This window comes from Myxocyprinus asiaticus, chromosome 37, assembly GCF_019703515.2.
Source record: "Myxocyprinus asiaticus isolate MX2 ecotype Aquarium Trade chromosome 37, UBuf_Myxa_2, whole genome shotgun sequence".
Taxonomy (NCBI): Eukaryota; Metazoa; Chordata; class Actinopteri; order Cypriniformes; family Catostomidae; genus Myxocyprinus; species Myxocyprinus asiaticus.
Window position 1 is genome coordinate 19,197,111 of NC_059380.1, and position 18,548 is coordinate 19,215,658.

At 39.3% G+C, this 18,548-nt stretch overlaps 1 protein-coding gene across 7 annotated transcripts in view; it reads right to left on the reverse strand.

Moving 5' to 3' along the window:
* The window catches only part of kif21b (kinesin family member 21B), a 126,932-nt gene that overhangs the window by 56,132 nt on the left and 52,252 nt on the right, over nucleotides 1-18,548 (reverse strand). For all 7 annotated transcript variants that reach the window (XR_007895062.1, XM_051676435.1, XM_051676433.1 and 4 more), the window contains exons 7-12: nucleotides 15,455-15,570; nucleotides 11,213-11,408; nucleotides 10,046-10,235; nucleotides 4,327-4,390; nucleotides 3,983-4,207; nucleotides 2,898-3,039 (exon numbers count right to left, since the gene is read on the reverse strand). Coding sequence is in view for 6 of the 7 variants with exons in the window: in XM_051676435.1 (XP_051532395.1) it covers nucleotides 2,898-3,039; nucleotides 3,983-4,207; nucleotides 4,327-4,390; nucleotides 10,046-10,235; nucleotides 11,213-11,408; nucleotides 15,455-15,570 (933 nt within the window). In the remaining variant the exon portion in view is untranslated. The remainder of the gene's footprint in view (nucleotides 1-2,897; nucleotides 3,040-3,982; nucleotides 4,208-4,326; nucleotides 4,391-10,045; nucleotides 10,236-11,212; nucleotides 11,409-15,454; nucleotides 15,571-18,548) is intronic.

An 18,548-nucleotide genomic window follows, 5' to 3' on the forward strand; every position in this document is an offset into this window, starting at 1 on the left:
GCCCCCACAGTGCCCCCCACTGAACATCGAGACAGTCTGGGATTACATGAAGAGACAGAAGAAATGTTGGAGGTGAATTCTCCAAGAAGCCTGGTACATCCTATCTGCCAACAACCAAGAAAAACAGTGTCCAGGTGTACCTAGGAGAATTGGGGCTGTTTTAAAGCCAAAGGTGGCCACACCAAATATTGATTTAGCTTTTTTATGTTTACTGGACTTTGTATGATGTTAATTGATCAATTTAAAACTATTTATGGCATTATTTTTGAAAACATCCTCACTATGCAACACTTTTCACAAGTGCCTAAAAATTTTGCACAGTACTGTTTAAAATAAATAATTTAAAACACATTTTCCTTCCATTGTCTTAACTGTCAATTTTTACCCCTATGGGAAGAACCAGATGTGATCATTCACCTTCAGACGTTCTGGATGATATATAGCTTTAAATAGGTTTTTGTACATCTATGAATCAAATGTACATATGAGTAAATGAGTAAAAAAAAAAATTATTTCAAATTTTCTTAAATCTAGCTCCATAATGTTCTCTTGCTTCCCCTCCTGCTTCACTGGGTACTGCATCTTTCCCAAAAGTTACATACAACAAACTTACAATATACATCTCAAATGGGGTTTGTGCACAGATGCACATTTCCGCACGCACGCGCACACACACACACGGAACTAATGTTTTGTTTTTTTTTGGTTTTTACAGTTAGTGTCTGTGTATTAATAGTCAATGAGTTTGTTAGCTCTCACGTGGATGCACTGAGCAGGCTAGATTGAAACAACCACATCGTCTTTTTCCAGAGCAGCCTGTATTTCTCCTGAGGTTACCTGTGGGTTTTTCTTTGTATCTCGAACAATTCTTCTGGCAGTTGTGGCTGAAATCTTTCTTGGTCTACCTGACCTTGTATTGGTGTCAAGAGATCCCCGAATTTTCCACTTCTTAAGTGATTGAACAGTACTGACTGGCATTTTCAAGGCTTTGGATATCTTTTTATATCCTTTTCCATCTTTATAAAGTTCCATTACCTTGTTACGCAGGTCTTTTGACAGTTCTTTTCTGCTCCCCATGGCTCAGTATCTAGCCTGCTCAGTGCATCCACGTGAGAGCTAACAAACTCATTGACTATTTATACACAGACACTAATTGCAATTTAAAAAGCCACAGGTGTGGGAAATTAACCTTTAATTGTCATTTAAACCTGTGTGTGTCACCTTGTATATTTGTAACAAGGCCAAACATTCAAGGGTATGTAAACTATTGATCAGGGCTATTTGGGTGATTTCAGTTATCATTATGATTTAAAAAGGAGCCAAACAACTATGTGATAATAAATGGCTTCATATGATCACTATCCTTAAATAAAAGACAGTTTTTTTGCATGATCAGTCCTATTTTCAAAATCAATGCCAAAATTTCACAATTTCTGCCAGGGTATGCAAATTTTTGAGCACAACTGTATATATATATATATATATATATATACACTGTATATATGACAGATTTTAAAACATAGACATTCAAATATTCTAAATCAGCTAACAAGCAAACTATTATCAAGTTAACTATTAGCAAAAGGGCTTTGGAAATGCTCAGTGAGAAACCCATAATGGCTTTAAAGTCAAAATCAGAGTGGTCAGATGATGATGATCCAGACAACAGACCAGGATGTGCTGGAGATGACTGTCATTGTGACAAAGAATTGTGTAGTTTTTAGTGTTTTCATGAGAAACACTCATGACACTACGGTTAAATAAATATAAATTGAGACATCCTTGGCCAATGTTTTCTAAGCTTTTACATAATTTTATTTTTTTTTAAATCTTACTTTTTTTTTTTTTACTACATTAATATTCAATACATATAATTTCCCCCTATCATTTTACACTTAAAATTATTTATTTACTGATTTAAGTTAAGATACTGATTTACTTATTAATGATTATTGTGGGATCACAATATTGGCGCACTATGGCTGCTGTCGCATCATCCAGGTGGATGCTGCACACTGGTGGTGGTTGAGGAGAGTCCCGTTCACTGTGTAAAGAGCTTTGTGTGAAGTATCAGAAAAAGCGCTATATAAATGCAACATTCATTCACAATAAAACAGATTTTCATTAAGTGGGGTCTTTAGTGGCATTGTCCACTAATCAAGAATTTATGCATTTAGAATAGTTTTTCCAATACGGGTCAGAAATGACCGGAAGGACAAAAGGAGGGTGCAGTTTCTTAAGACAATAAGAGAGTTAAAAGTTTTTTCTCAACATCTTGTCAATGTCTTACAACTTGATTTTTCGACCCTTTTTTATATATTACAATTTTAATCCAACTGGATGTTTTAAAATAGTGTCTCTGTAACATTGTTGTATACCCAGCAGACCAGATTTCTATGTTGTTTTGGGTGATGGCCCAAGTCTAAAAAGCCGTTCATCAAGTCTCTATGATCAAGTCTTCCTTCATTGTGAGTATATGGGATTTTTTGCCCTTTTTTCATCCAACAGGCAAAAATCATACGCCTGATCACCTAAAAAGGGATAGTTGACCCACAAATGTAAAATACGCCTTCATCTAGTCACCCTCATGTCATTCCAAACCTGACAGCTTTTTTCTGTGGAACACAAAAGAGATATTTATAAGAATGTCCAATCTGCTCTGTCCCTGGTCACTTTCATTGTCCTTTTCCATTAAATGAAACTGAAAGGTGACCAGGGACAAGGCAGCTTAAACATTCTGCTAAATATTTCCTTTTGTGGTCCACAGAAGAAAGAAAGTCATGTAGGTTTAGAATGGCATGAGTGTTTGTTGAAATCCATAACTCTAAGTATGTGCAATAGTACTTGTGTACTAGTACCTAGTGCCTTAGTAAACACCTCCAGCAGTATCCCCTCACCTCTTCAGGTTCATTATCCGAATCCCCGTCTCCGTTTTCTCGTCTCTCTTCATTTTCTCTGCTCAGTCCATTCTCTCTCTTTTCGCCGTTTTCCTGGGGATGAAGTTTGGGTCTCTTCTTCAAACCCTTTTCTTTCTCAGGACTATAAAGAGACAAAAACACAGGTGGAATATCATACGGAATATCAGATATAATGGTCATTTAATCGTCTTATAATCATACCACAGGGACTCATGCAGCAGAGATTTATGCTGGGACATCAGATTTGGTTTTTCATTAGTAACTCTGTCATGTTGAGGTTCAGAAACTACACATGCCCTCTTTCCCATTACGGCCGCATTAGAGCCATTCTGAAGAGCTGACATTCCTTCAGTCATACTCATTATACCGCACAATTTAATGAGATACTTGTATCTTTGCCAGCTTGCTGTCCTGAGTCGCTCAGGACATACTGGCATGCACACAAACACAGATAAATCTAATTCCGGCATATTTTACACACTCTTATTGGCTCAGTTACAAAGAAAAAAAAAGTCAGGAGAGGACAAGCCTATTAAAGTCTTCCAGATACACAGTCAGCGTAAAATGTTATAATACCTCTGCTTATGCCAGGAGACAGTGCCAGGCACTTAAAAAACCAGTGTTAAGACAAACTGGGCCGTCTTAAAAGAAGAAACTTTATGGAATATGTGCATGGATGACTTATATAATATAATTAATAAATGTATATTTGTTACAAATTTACTAGTATGATGACATTTAATTTTAAATATGATTTTCTCAAAAATAAATCTTTCCAAAGAGAACATCATCAGTACAGGAGGGCATGCAAGCCAGACTTAACCAAAAAAGGTATCATTTTACATTAAAGTCATTATTAGGGATGGGATAGTAATTTAGAAAAAAATTTGTCTATTTACTTTTTTTAAGATGTTGTTGTTGTTTTTTTGCACTGTTGCTTTAAAAATGGGGTGATTTCACAATTTGAAAGTGTGCCTGGTGAACTCTAATCCAAAGGTACTTTAAAAACATTTTTGGTGCTTTATGATTTTTGGAGATGTTCTAGCACCACCCTCAGACCTCACCTCTTCCTGGTTTGATTTCTCTCCTTCTTCTTCAGCCTCTCTACATCTAATTTGGCTTGACAAATCACATCTGTCATCTCTGCATCCATGGAAACAGAGGGGGAGGAACCAAGAGAGATTCCCGGAGCAGCGGGGTTGGAGGCAGGGTACAGAGCGCGGGAAGAGAGGCGAGACAAACTGCGTCTCAGAGACTCATTCATGGCCTCACTCTCCAACAGCTTAGACCTGAGAGAGAGAGACAGAGAGAGAGAGAGAGACAGCGAGAGGACTGAGTCATTGTTTTCAATCGCTATGATAAGAAGTCTAAATAGGATGTCACTTCAAGGACAGAGCAAACATGTTACCTGAGCTCTTCAATCTCTCTGATGTAATTTTGAATTAGATTTCCAATCTCCTCATTTGTTTCACCTGTGCAAGGAATAACAGATTTATTTATCAGAAGAAATTAATAGATTAATGAGATAATGCTTCAAGTTCATGAGTGGCCAACCAAACTAGTGGGCTATTTGCCACATCTGACTACTAGTGGTAGGTGATAAATTATTTTTTAATTTTTTTATTATTCTAGATTTTTTTAGCCTTTTGAAAATATTCAATATAAATCGTAATATTTTTTAAATGAAATGGCTTACAAATGGGGATTACGGATGGTCCGCTGTGGCGACCCCTAACGGAAGCAGTCGAAAGAAGAAGATTGTATCGTAATTCAAAGGGCCTTACATAAAAATTATAAAGAATATACAAGATACATAAAAAATACATTTAAAAACCAATTAAGAACATGAAATAAGAATAAAAAATAATAAATTTTAAAAAAGTTGAAATTATTACAATTAATAACAAAAGAAAAAGAATTCTAAATTGTTAACACCACCCGTAACTGTTGTTAACCTTCTCTGATAAAACAGTGGATGACCAAAAAACCAGCGCTTTCTCTATTGTGTGATAACATTGTTTATGTGAACACAACACAAAAGAACACACTTGTCTATCATCCCAGCATACCCGGCAAGGAATGAGCAGCATATGAATGTGGCGTCTCGCAGCGAGGGCATTTCTGTTTCTTGTGAGAACATTCTCTATTTGAACACAACACAGAAACTATTCGATGGCTCGGCTGTCTTTGGCGGAGCAGCGGAGGCGGGGTTCTCTGCCGAGTGCTGATTTGAAATACAGTGGTAAATCATCAGACTGATTCACCGGTGACTTTTTGTGACCCGCAGCACCATGTTGAGGCAACCACAAAATTTCGAGTCACATCCATGACTCTGTCATGGCACGTATCAGCTTGAGTCGACGGCTGGTTTTGAACTGTGGTCCTCTGACTCTAAGGCCAACAGTTAATTAGGCGTGTTAACATGCAAGCCGGATCTCTGGAAAGGATGGTGCTGCCCTTTGAGATGCAGTCTTTTGCCGGCAGCCAGACTGCAGGACCACTCATCCAGGCGAGATATTTCCAGCTCGACTGGAGGGGACCACTGTAAACCGAGCTCCTAAACCACCTGTGAGGGGGCGCAAATCAGCCCTTATCAGTGGCATGCGCACGCTCCTCACCCTCACTGGGGGAAGGGAGGGCGACATCCTCTGTGGACAACTCTCTCATATTTGATGCTGCGAGAGACACAACGTCATCCCCATAGTCATAACCGCTAACGTGATAATGCTATGCGCTCTGATAGAGGGCCAGAGCTCAATACGTGTATACTGTACTGGCGCGGATGCTACATTAGGAGATCGAGGGGATCGCGGGGCTGCGCTGGCGCGGGATCTTCCTCGACTTCAAATCAACCTCACGGCCCAGCCGTACCTCCCTGTGTGAACCCTCGTGATCTAACACAGAAGAGGCTTGTAGGAGGGTGCAGTAGGCGGGACCATCCCTTAGAACGAAGGCGATCCTTGATCCTCAATCCTCGCAGCAAGGGCAGTCTGTCTCTTTGAGAGCCGATTCAGAGTGGGCGCGGACCAAGCAGCGAACGCAGCTCTCATGTTCATCTGACGGTAGGATGTGCCGATCACATGCAGAACACTTGCGGAACGACATCTTGAAAAAGGCGTATTGTACGCAAGCGTCTCTTTTATGTGATACATCAACATATTAATAGGTATATACAGTTGTGCTCAAAAATTTGCATACCCTGGCAGAAATTGTGAAATTTTGGCATTGATTTTGAAAATATGACTGATCATGCAAAAAAACTGTCTTTTATTTAAGGATAGTGATCATATGAAGCCATTTATCATCACATAGTTGTTTGGCTCCTTTTTAAATCATAATGATAACAGAAATCACCCAAATGGCCCTGATCAAAAGTTTACATACCCTTGAATGTTTGGCCTTGTTACAGACACACAAGGTGACACACACAGGTTTAAATGGCAATTAAAGGTTAATTTCCCACACCTGTGGCTTTTTAAATTGCAATTAGTGTCTGTGTATAAATAGTCAATGAGTTTGTTAGCTCTCACGTGGATGCACTGAGCAGGCTAGATACTGTGCCATGGGGAGCAGAAAAGAACTGTCAAAAGGCCTGCGTAACAAGGTAATGGAACTTTATAAAGATGGAAATGGATATAAAAAGGTATCCAAAGCCTTGAAAATGTCAGTCAGTACTGTTCAATCACTTATTAAAAAGTGGAAAATTTGGGGATCTCTTGATACCAAGACAAGGTCAGGTAGACCAAGAAAGATTTCAGCCACAACTGCCAGAAGAATTGTTCGGGATACAAAGAAAAACCCACAGGTAACCTTAGGAGAAATACAGGCTTCTCTGGAAAAAGACGGTGTGGTTGTTTCAAGGAGCACAATACGACGATACTTGAACAAAAATGAGCTGCATGGTCGAGTTGCCAGAAAGAAGCCTTTACTGCGGCAATGCCACAAAAAAGCCCGGTTACAATATGCCGACAACACCTTGACACGCCTCACAGCTTCTGGCACACTGTAATTTGGAGTGACGAGACCAAAATAGAGCTTTATGGTCACAACCATAAGCGCTATGTTTGGAGAGGGGTCAACAAAGCCTATATTGAAAAGAATACCATCCCCACTGTGAAGCATGGTGGTGGCTCACTGATGTTTTGTGGGTGTGTGAGCTCTAAAGGCACGGGGAATCTTGTGAAAATAGATGGCAAGATGAATGCAGCATGTTATCAGAAAATACTGCTAGACAATTTGCATTCTTCTGCACGAAAGCTGCGCATGGGACACTCTTGGACTTTCCAGCACGACAATGACCCTAAGCTTAAGGCCAAGTTGACCCTCCAGTGGTTACAGCAGAAAAAGGTGAAGGTTTTGGAGTGGCCATCACAGTCTCCTGACCTTAATATCATCGAGCCACTCTGGGGAGATCTCAAACGTGCGGTTCATGCAAGACGACCAAAGACTTTGCATGACCTGGAGGCATTTTGCCAAGACGAATGGGCAGCTATACCACCGGCAAGAATTTGGGGCCTCAAAGACAACTATTACAAAAGACTGCACGGTGTCATTGATGCTAAAGGGGTCAATACACAGTATTAAGAACTAAGGGTATGCAGACTTTTGAACAGGGGTCATTTTATTTTTTTCTTTGTTGCCATGTTTTGTTTTATGATTGTGCCATTCTGTTATAACCTACAGTTGAATATGAATCCCATAAGAAATTTAAAAAAATGTGTTTTGCCTGCTCATTCATGTTTTCTTTAAAAATGGTACATACATTACCAATTCTCCAAGGGAATGCAAACTTTGGAGCACAACTATATGAAAAGGATACAATATCTCAACCGTTTGTTTTGCTCCAACGTCTAAATAACATTGGATTATGTACATACTGAATATAGTAAAGCCAGAGATCAGGTTCCTCTCGAGTTAATTTTTCACCACAAAATAACTGTTTTTTCCTTGCTACAGTAACTTCAGCTTGCTCACTGGGGGCTTTCTGACATTAAAGGCATGTTTTTCTATAAAGCTGCTTTGAAATTATGTGTATTGTGAAAAGTGTTATACAAATAAAATGACCAGAGTGTAGACAAACTTATTTTCTCAAGAAAAACATGAAAATTGTGAGTTCATATTAGGTTTTCTCATAGCAATCAAACAAAATAAATGCAGTACTGTTGTTTACATTATTATAGAGCTCTGCTTTTTGTTGCCAATGTCAGACACTGTTGTGTCATTAATGATTTAAAAGACATTTATGTCGAATCCTTGAATAAGTTTGAGCAAAACATTTGTGGGTGCTCGTATCATATCGTTAGGCTATGCATCATATCATATGAAATTTGTGTGTCATTACATGCCTACTATCTATATATCTATCTATATTTACAGTATATACATACACACACACACACACACATTCATACATACACTGGCGGCCAAAAGTTTGGAATAATGTACAGATTTTGCTCTTATGGAAAGAAATTGGTACTTTTATTCACCAATGTGGCATTCAACTGATCACAACGTATAGTCAGGACATTAATATCATGAATAATTACTATTACAATTTGAAAAAACTTTTCAGAATTTCTTAAACTACTTCAAAGAGTTCTCATCAAAAAATTCTCCACGTGCAGCAATGACAGCTTTGCAGATCCTTGGCATTCTAGCTGTCAGTTTGTCCAGATACTCAGGTGACATTTCACCCCACGCTTCCTGTAGCACTTGCCATAGATATGGCTGTCTTGTCGGGCACTTCTCATGCACCTTACAGTCTAGCTGATCCCACAAAAGCTCAATGGAGTTAAGATCCATAACACTCTTTTCCAATTATCTGTTGTCCAATGTCTGTGTTTCTTTGCCCACTCTAACCTTTTCTTTTTGTTTTTCTCTTTCAAAAGTGGCTTTTTCTTTGCAATTCTTCCCATAAGGCCTGCACCCCTGAGTCTTCTCTTTACTGTTGTACATGAAACTGGTGTTGAGCGGGTAGAATTCAATGAAGCTGTCAGCTGAGGACATGTGAGGCGTCTTATTTCTCAAACTAGAGACTCTGATGTACTTATCCTCTTGTTTAGTTGTACATCTGGGCCTTCTACATCTCTTTCTGTCCTTGTTAGAGCCAGTTGTCCTTTGTCTTTGAAGACTGTAGTGTACAGCTTTGTAAGAAATCTTCAGGGGCCTGTCTAGATTTGATAAAAAATTACTTTTTTCAAATAGTGATGGTGCTGTTTTTTACATCAGTAGTGTCCTGACTATACTTTGTGATCAGTTGAATGCCACTTTGGTGAATTAAAGTACCAATTTCCTTCCAAAACAGCTAAATCTCTCCATTATTCCAAATGGACAGATTTTGCTGTGGCACTCAACTTTTTATCAAATCTAGACAGGCCCCATTTCCAGCAGCCATCACTTGCCATTATATCAAATACAGTTGAAAGCTATCTGATTTGTTAAATGAAGCTTAACATTGTCTTTGTGTTTGTTTTTGAGTTGCCACAGTATACAATAGGCTGACATGTCTCAAGGTCAATATTAGGTCAAAAATGGCAAAAAAAGAAACAGCTTTCTCTAGAAACTCATCAGTCAGTCATTGTTTTGAGGAATGAAGGCTATACAATGCTTGAAATTGCTAAAAAACGGAAGATTTCATACAAAGGTGTACACTACAGTCTTCAAAGACAAAGGGCATCTGGCTGTAACAATGACAGAAAGAGATGTGTAAGGCCAGATGTACAACTAAACAAGAGCAGAAGTACATCGGAGTCTCTAGTTTGACAAATAGACCCGTTCAAATCCAGTTTCATGTACATCAATAAAGAGAAGACTCAGGTGCAGGCCTTATGGAAAGAATTGCAAAGAAAAAGCCACTTTTGAAACAGAAAAACAAAAAGAAAAGGTTAGAGTGGGCAAAGAAACAGACATTGGACAACAGATGATTGAAAAAGAGTGTTATGGTAACCCCATTGAGCTTTTGTGGGATCAGCTAGACTGTAAGGTGTGTGAGAAGTGCCCGACAAGACAGCTACATCTATGGCAAGTGCTACAGGAAGCGTGGGGTGAAATGTCACCTGAGTATCTGGACAAACTGACAGCTAGAATGCCAAGGATCTGCAAAGTTGTCATTACTAAGCGTCACTCACCTGTCTTAGTGAGCAGCAGATTAACTCCGCTGGTGAGTAGCTGGGTTACTCGGGTATTGAGGTGGTCAATGGTTTCTTGCATGGCTTTGACCCGCATACGCAGTGTATCGTTCTCTTTCTGGAGCATTGAGTTCTCCTGAAACAAATCGCTAAAGCCCTCGGATCCATCTTCACAGGCCACTCGCTTTCCCTGAAAGAAATGCAAATAGTAAATTGTGTCAACACCCCCTCTCATCTGTCAGCGAGACTTATCTCTCTCGGTGTCATCATAGCTAAACCGGTAACAGCTATTGGTGGCCATTTAGCATCCAGGTCAGGCTGAGGCGCTAAGCTACTGATATGCTCCATTAACACTGTGTAGCAAATTCCTGTGAGCCGACCCTGTACAAACCATGTTATCATGCTCCACAACCCAACCGCCCATCACAGCCTTCCAAGTCTCCTCAAATTACTACATAAACAGCTAGAGTTTCTACTGAGGGAGAGGAAAATAATTGAGTGAAGGGCTGAAATAGGGTCACCTATCTACGGCAGACTCACTATCTACTGTAAATCTGTAAAGTTCTGTATTTGGTGTCAGGGTATTTGGTGTTTTAACAGAGGAAGTAATTGTTGAGCTGCTCGATTATGCTTCAATGTCAACTTAAATTGTTTCCTCTCTAGTGAAGTGAACAAGTAATAAAATTGTTTCCCATTTTCAGTCAATTCTGCCACTGTAAACTAGTTTCCACAGCTTTCCACATCCTGACATGGCATATGTCTGCTAAACTAATAAACCTTCATGGAACAAATCATTATAGAAAACATTATGGATGAAGTGAAATGATCCTTGTATGCATATTCCTGTGCGAAAGGAATATATATATATATATATATATATATATATATATATATATATATATATATATATATATATATATATATATATAAATAATGGGAATACTGTGTAATAGTGACCCAGTGAACACCCATGCTTTATATCAGAGCTCATTGTAGGTCTTTCTTGAAAGGTATATTCGTTAGCACTACAAAACAATTTCTCTATGGAGAAAATGAATGAGATTTTTACTTTCAGAACCTGTTGTGCTCCAGTTGGGAAAATTTGTTTATATGCAACATTTCTAACTCTTCCCAGAATTCCTCAACCTTCACGTTCCTCCTCCTTACCGCTTTGTACTCCATGAGCTCCATCTGCAGGCGTGCAATCTCTGCTCGTAAGGCATTGATCTGCTGACTGGTTTTGTCCTGGTTCATGATCACTTTGTTCTTTATGTTTCGAGCCCGGTTAGCGTACTTCAGGGTATTCAGGGTCTCCATAAAATCACGGTCAGAGGGGCTCACACAGGCAATCATTACTGTCCGACTAGATGGAGAGAGGAGTGTAAAGGAAAAGAAAATTAGAATATATATTACCAGTCAAAAGATGATACATACATACTCATACTCAAGGCAGTACTTGTGTAAATAACACAAATGGAAGTACAGTAATTTTGTAGTGGCCAGTGACCCCTTGGTGGATAGGGAGACAGAGCAGGGACCTCGCTACATATTGTACAAAAAAAAAAAAAAAAAAGAAAAAAACGTGTGTTGCGTTTTCAGCCTGGTCCATAATTACATGCGTATAGTACCATATTAATGTATTTATATACTTTGTTATGATGCATACAATGCAAAGCCATTAAAATAATCATTCTTGATGAACAGTCATATGCATGTTTATACTTACAGTATATAACATACTTTTTTTAATTACATCTGAATGTATTAAATATCTCATCAATTCATCTCTATTCATCTTATAGTTTCATCTAAATTACTTTGAGATGAAACAATAATTGGCAGAGCCCGTGTTGACTGGTAGTCTCCGTGTGTGTGTGTGTGTGTGTGTGTGTGTGTGTGTGTGTGTGTGTGTGAGTGTGAGTGTGAGTGTGAGTGTGAGTGTGAGTGTGAGTGTGCACTCACACACACACACACACACACACACACAGATACAGAGACCCCATCATGCTCCATTGCACACTGCTATCGAAGATTAAAAGTCAGGGTCGTCTTCAGAGAGTAGAAAACCGGAAACACTAATGGCACTTTTCCACTGCACGTTACGGTTCGACTCGACTCTGCTCACTTTACTTTTCTGAGCTTGCTTTTCCACTGCAGTTTAGAGCAGCCTCAATGTGGATGGGATTATAGGCTTATCGTCATAGTTGCATCGCCCCATCTAGCTCTCGTTGGATCCTCTCCTCGGCTGCTAATGAGAGGAACGTCTGCACCTCGTTTATTGACCACGGCGTGGTTTTGCGCACAGCCATTTCTTTTTACAATTCAAAAGTCGCATGAACAAATGATACTGCTATCGCTTTTGCTAACTTTAAAACTAGCGGGTTGATATCCCGTGTCACAAATCCAGTGACGCTGGTAGTGACGATTCTCTCTGACCAATCAGTGATCTGCAGGGTTCTGACGTCACATTTAGTATCGGTTCGGCTCGCTTGGAACCTCGACCAAGGTGGTACTAAAAAAAGTACCAGGTACCAGGTACTATCCACAGTGGAAAACCCCCAAAAAGCGAGCAGAGTCGAGTCGAGATGTACCGTGCAGTGGAGTGGAAAAGCCCCATAAAATGCCCCCCTCAACCCCTCCAATTTAGCGCCAGGTCCTTACTAGTATAGTCTAATCATTGGGCTAATGGGCCTGCAGAAGAGGGTGCCCAGTGCCCACCCTTAAAAAATTAAGGCCCTAAGAATTTTAGCAACAACCCTTCTGCTAGTGCAAGAATGTGAATTCTTAAGGGTCTGAGAGATCATTTTCAGACAAAACAACTTCTAAAAGAGCTCAGAAACATACACACACACACACACACACACACACACACACACGTGACAGATAATCACACAAACAGATGAGAGATAAACACCCACATGCTCTCATGGACTCCACACACTGTCTGCATATTGTCTGCACACACACACTGGCTGCTGACACTGAATGTCTTTAAGGAACACCACTGTCTGCAGTCCCTCATGTATAATTCAATCAACTCCCCCACGATCCCACATCATGAGCATCTATGACCAGCCAGTGGCGTCCACTGTGGATTGAGTGACCCAACACTGCGCATCCACACACACTGATGCCATGCACTGTTAGCATGCATTAACCTTCAAGAGACAATGACTGCACTGTACACAGTGGTGTTTACAAGCATGTGAATTTGCGCTGGACAATCTGAAACTCGAAAACAAACATGCCAAGCGTGTACATAAGACCAAATGTCTGTACAACAATAGTAAACTCAAGAAACCTTAACTGTGGTGACCACCATTTAAAAAAACTTCTAAAAGGGGCCTGGGTAGCTCAGCGAGTATTGACGCTGACTACCACCCCTTGAGATGTGACTCCAGCCAGGTCTCCTAAGCAACCAAATTGGCCCAGTTGCTAGGAAGGGTAGAGTCACAAGGGGTAACCTCTTCGCGGTCACTATAATGTGTGATTCTAGCTCTCGGTGGTGCACGTGGTGAGTTGTGCGTGGATGCCTCGGAGAATAGCGTGGGCCTCCACACGTGCTACGTCTCCACGGTAACATTTTCAACAAGTCACGTGATAAGATGCACGGATTGACGGTCTCAGACGCGGAGGCAACTGAGATTTGTCCTCCGCCTCCCGGATTGAGGCGAGTCACTACGCCACCACGAGGACTTAGAGCGCATTGGAAATTGGGCATTCTAAACTGGGGAGGGGAAATAAAAAAAAAGAGCTTCAAAAAGAGACTAAATAATCCTACAAGCCAAGCATCATTATTCATATTGCTCACACTTACAAACTCACCTTTAATACCCTAACCCTAAAGGGATCTAAACAAACCCTTAACCTTAAGTATTAAACTTCAGCATGTAATTTGGGGCAGCGAGTAACCATTTAGCATCTACCCATAGCACCCTAGCAACCGCACAGCAATATCCTGGCAACAACCCACAGCACTCTAGTATCATGGCAGCAAGTTTTGCACATGCAATACCCACTCAGTTTTTCTTCAGAAAATTTATAAAACTAGTTTCACATATAAAAATGTCAAGAGGTGTCTGTATTGGGTAGGGTTAGGGTTGGTCTATAGGAATTATAATTAGCATATTTTTTAGAACAATAGAAACATGGCATGCATATGTGTGTGTGTGTGTCAGGTTCTTTAGTAAAACCTGAAGAACTTGCATTCTGGGCACCTATAATAATGTTATAGGTGTAATAATGTTTAGGGCCTAAATAATGTTTTGTTTCACACCTTATATGCCAAGAATTAGGGCTTGGATTAAGGTTAGTCTATGTTTAAACTAATTAGCTTAATTTAAGAACAATGTAAGGCAATGGGAGGTCCCCACCATGATACAAAAACACACATGTACTTTACTTGTTTACCAGTTTTGGGGAGTAATTACCTAAAAGTAGCCACGCAACTAACCCAACTGCATTTTTCAGTAGCATGACAGTAGCTCAGCTATTTTCACAATAGTTTAGCTTTTCCAGTAACAAGCTACTTTTTCCAAAGAGTAGTAGTGTAGCGTCACAAACACTACATTTGTCATACTGTATCGGGCACGCAGCAATACAGCAATATACTGCTGCACTCATCTACACCATATCCAAATCACTGAAGTGAATCGGTTCATTCAGACAGTTCATGTAAATGAACCTGTTCAAATAAATGATTCACCGATTTTTTGATATGTAGCGTTGGGAAGTCCTATTCATTTTAGTGAATCGATTTGTTTGGACAGTTCCTGTAAAATTACCTGGTTCAAATAAACGATTCCCTGACTCACCCGAGTCCCTGCGAAGAAGTCCCTTTTGAAGCTAAATATTTACGCATGTCGCAACATATTTATTGCGTGTCACAGTGTCGTGCCACATCTGGTTAGGACACTGTGCAAGACTTCATCCTAACCATCATGGAACCAAACAAGGGACTGTTTTGAAACACTCTATATGGGCAGAAACTTTCTAAACGTTAGTAGAACGTTATATTCATAGATACAACAGTATTCAATGAAAAAAAACAAAAAAAACAATCAGAATTTATCTCGATTCAGTCTTCTATCTTGAATGAATTTTTCCACTGAACTTGGAACACCTTTGGGATTACCTCACTCTGAAAAGGACACATGCGATGCAGTCTTAAGAGCAAACAAGGCATTTTACAATTTATACACCTTAAAACGTATTATTATGCTGCCAAATTTTTAGAACAGCTTGCGTACCAGGATGTTAACTTAAAATGTTGTCAAGGTAGGAAGCTCACTCACTGAATATGTAAACTTTTATGTAACAATTCTATTTCTCTACTAGCAGGGTAGTGCAAGAGTGAGGCAGAAAGAGAGAATAAAAGATGTAAGGATGTGAATGTATATTTTTTGTTACCTGTTTCCTCCCAGCGAGTCCTGCAGCAAGCGTGTGAGTTTGGAGTCTCTGTAAGGCACATGGCCTGCCTTCTTACACTGATCTCCCAATGCACTGATCACATTACCCAGGGCCAGCTGCCAAACACACACAGAGGTAGAGACCCAGTCATGCTCCATCACACACTGCTATCTAAGATTAAAAGCTTTTAAATAGGTCCTCTTACAATAGAGTAACTAGGCTCTAAAACAATAAAACTCTATTTGGCTCTAAGCTCTCAAAACAATAGCTTTTCATGGCTTTGTTTTAGCTTTTCTTCAGAACTCTCTCACAATGTAATTAACTTTACTTACTACTCTGACAACTTCAAACAGACTGCAGTAATGAATCTAGAAGGCTGCATGACTGAGTAGTTATGGTAATATTAATATCACTATCATAACTTTAAAAGAACATGACTCGGCTAAAAGGGCTGTCTTATCATGTTAATGAAGTCCAGGGTAAGTTTGACTTGAAAAATCCCTGACCAAGTGTGGTGTTGGTAGAGGTGTCAGCTTGTGATTGCTCTAGAAATAGTTAAAGGGACAGTTCACTAAAAATGTCCATCGAATAATGTTTGATGCTACCTTTGTCGTTGAACACAAAAGCAGTTAGCTTGCAGAATTTATAGACTGCTTTATCCATACAAAGAACAGGATGGCGACTAAAGCTGTCAAACTCCAAAATAACACAATAAATTACAATGAAATTACGACTTGTGCAATATATTTACAGTACATAAACTGTATATTATATTATATATATATGGTTGGGAAATTTATCGCGTTCATTTCTGTGATTAATAATTTGAAGAATGAAGACTTCAAATGCAAGCGGTGAACCAGGCATGCGAGAGATACGGGCAAGCTGCTGTATCTCTTCGCATTGCCCGAAAACTCACTTACTGTCATCTGAAGTAGTTTCAAAAGCGAAACCGCGTGAGTAAGACCCGGCATGTGCGTGAGTCAGGACCTGGTCATTCAGCAAGCGGCAGACAGGTATACTTGAAGAGACTGAACGGCAGTCAGAAATTATTATTATTATTTTATTTTTTTTTACGATTTTAAACTTCAGCAAATTAAACTTCAGCATTCAATATGTTTTATATCTGTATGTCTAGTGTCTAATTACACATTGGCAATGTATACTTAAGTTTCTCTTGCCAATAAAGTTTGGTATGAATTGAATCTGACCATTTGATACTATTATTTAAAAAAAAAACTAAAAAACTTGTAACTACAACATGTCCATTGATTTTATGACATGTATACATATACTTGCATGAAAGATTAACACCTGTAAAAATGTGTCTAATTAACTCTCAGCAAAAAAAAAAACAACAACAAAAAAACTGTTGCTAAAATGGTGCGATTAATTAGTTTTTAAAAAAAATGATCAATTCACAGCCCTACTATATATATATTATATATATGCACACACAAATTATTCAACCCCCACAAGACAGTAAGGATTTACAAAGGTAAGGTTTTCTGATGACCCAGAAGTTTTAAACATTACATCCATATCAGTTGACACATTCAAAATCATATTGTGAATATATAACCTAATATTTCTAAATAGCAGGATTTTATAAAAACATGTCATAGTTATTCAAGCTCTACTGCATGTAGCTGTGTCTTAAATATGTAAGGCTACACAAGTAATTGTTTTAAAACAAAATGAAGTCATCAATCTGCAATGGCACTTATTTAAATTTTAAAATTTAAGTTTAGTGTCATAAGCAAAAATGTATTTCTATGCAAAAAATGCAATTAAAAATTAGCTGTCACAAAAGCTAATAGAGGAGATTATTTCATTACACAAGAAAGGTCATGGCTAAAAGTACATTTCCAAGGCACTTCAATTTCCAATAGACAAAGTTGGCAGCACCATTCATACATTTTTAAAATATGGTACAACAGCAACTTTCTTGGGTATGGAAGAAAGCAAAACTTCAACGAGGGAAATGTTGACTTGAATATTCAAGAAGGAATTTGGAAAGACCTGTCGAGTCCTGGAAGAAGGATTTATGGACGTATGACACTAAACTGAAAATTAGTTTCAGACCCATGGTTCAGCAGTACATCTGGAGTAAGAAAGGCAATGTAATGGCAAGAATGACACCATCTCCACAGTCAAGCATGGAGGTGGGTCAGTCCTATTACGGGGGTGTTTTGCGGCTGCAGGAAATGGCTACCCTGACTATGTGATTTTGGCAAAAATGTGATGCCTTCAGTGTATAAATTGAAGCTCTGTGACCACTGGACTTTCCAGCAAGACAATAACACCAAGGATACATCCAAGTTGTCTAAAATCTGGTTCAGGGATGGGTCGTGGAAGTCCTTGAATGGCCCTTTCAGTCCATCTTTAAAATCCCATTGGAAATCTTTGTTGGGATTTCAAGGAAGCAGTGGCAGCACAGAAACCAAAGAATGTCAATGAGCTGGAAGCTTTTGCTCATGAGAAATGAGCAACATCTCAAGACATCAGTCAGAAAGTTAAAGCTTGGTCGCAAATGGGTCTTCCAAATGGACAATGACCTCAAGCATACCTTCCAAGTTGTGGCAAAATGGCTTAAGGACAACAAAGTCAAGGTATTGGAGTGGCTATCACAAAGCCCTGACCTCAATCCGATAGAAAATTTGTGGGCAGAACTGAAAAAGCATGTGCAAGCAAGGAGGCCTACAAACTTGACTCAGTTACACCAGTTCTGTCTGGAACTGTTACTCTGATATTTCACATTCTTAAAATAAATTAGTGATCCTAACTGACCTAAGACAGGGAATGTCTCCATGCCACAGAGTCTGGTCAATCAAGGTATGGATGGAGGAGCACCAGATCAAGGTGCTGTCATGGCCAGCCCAATCTCCAGACCTGAACCCCATTGAAAACCTCTGGAATGTGATCAAGAGGAAGATGGATGGCCACAAGCCATCAAACAAAGTCGAGCTGCATGAATTTGAGCAATGAGTGGCATAAAGTCACCCAACAGCAATGTGAAAGACTGGTAGAGAGCATGCCAAGATGCATGAAAGCTGTGATTGAAAATCAGGGTTTTTCCACCAAATATTGATTT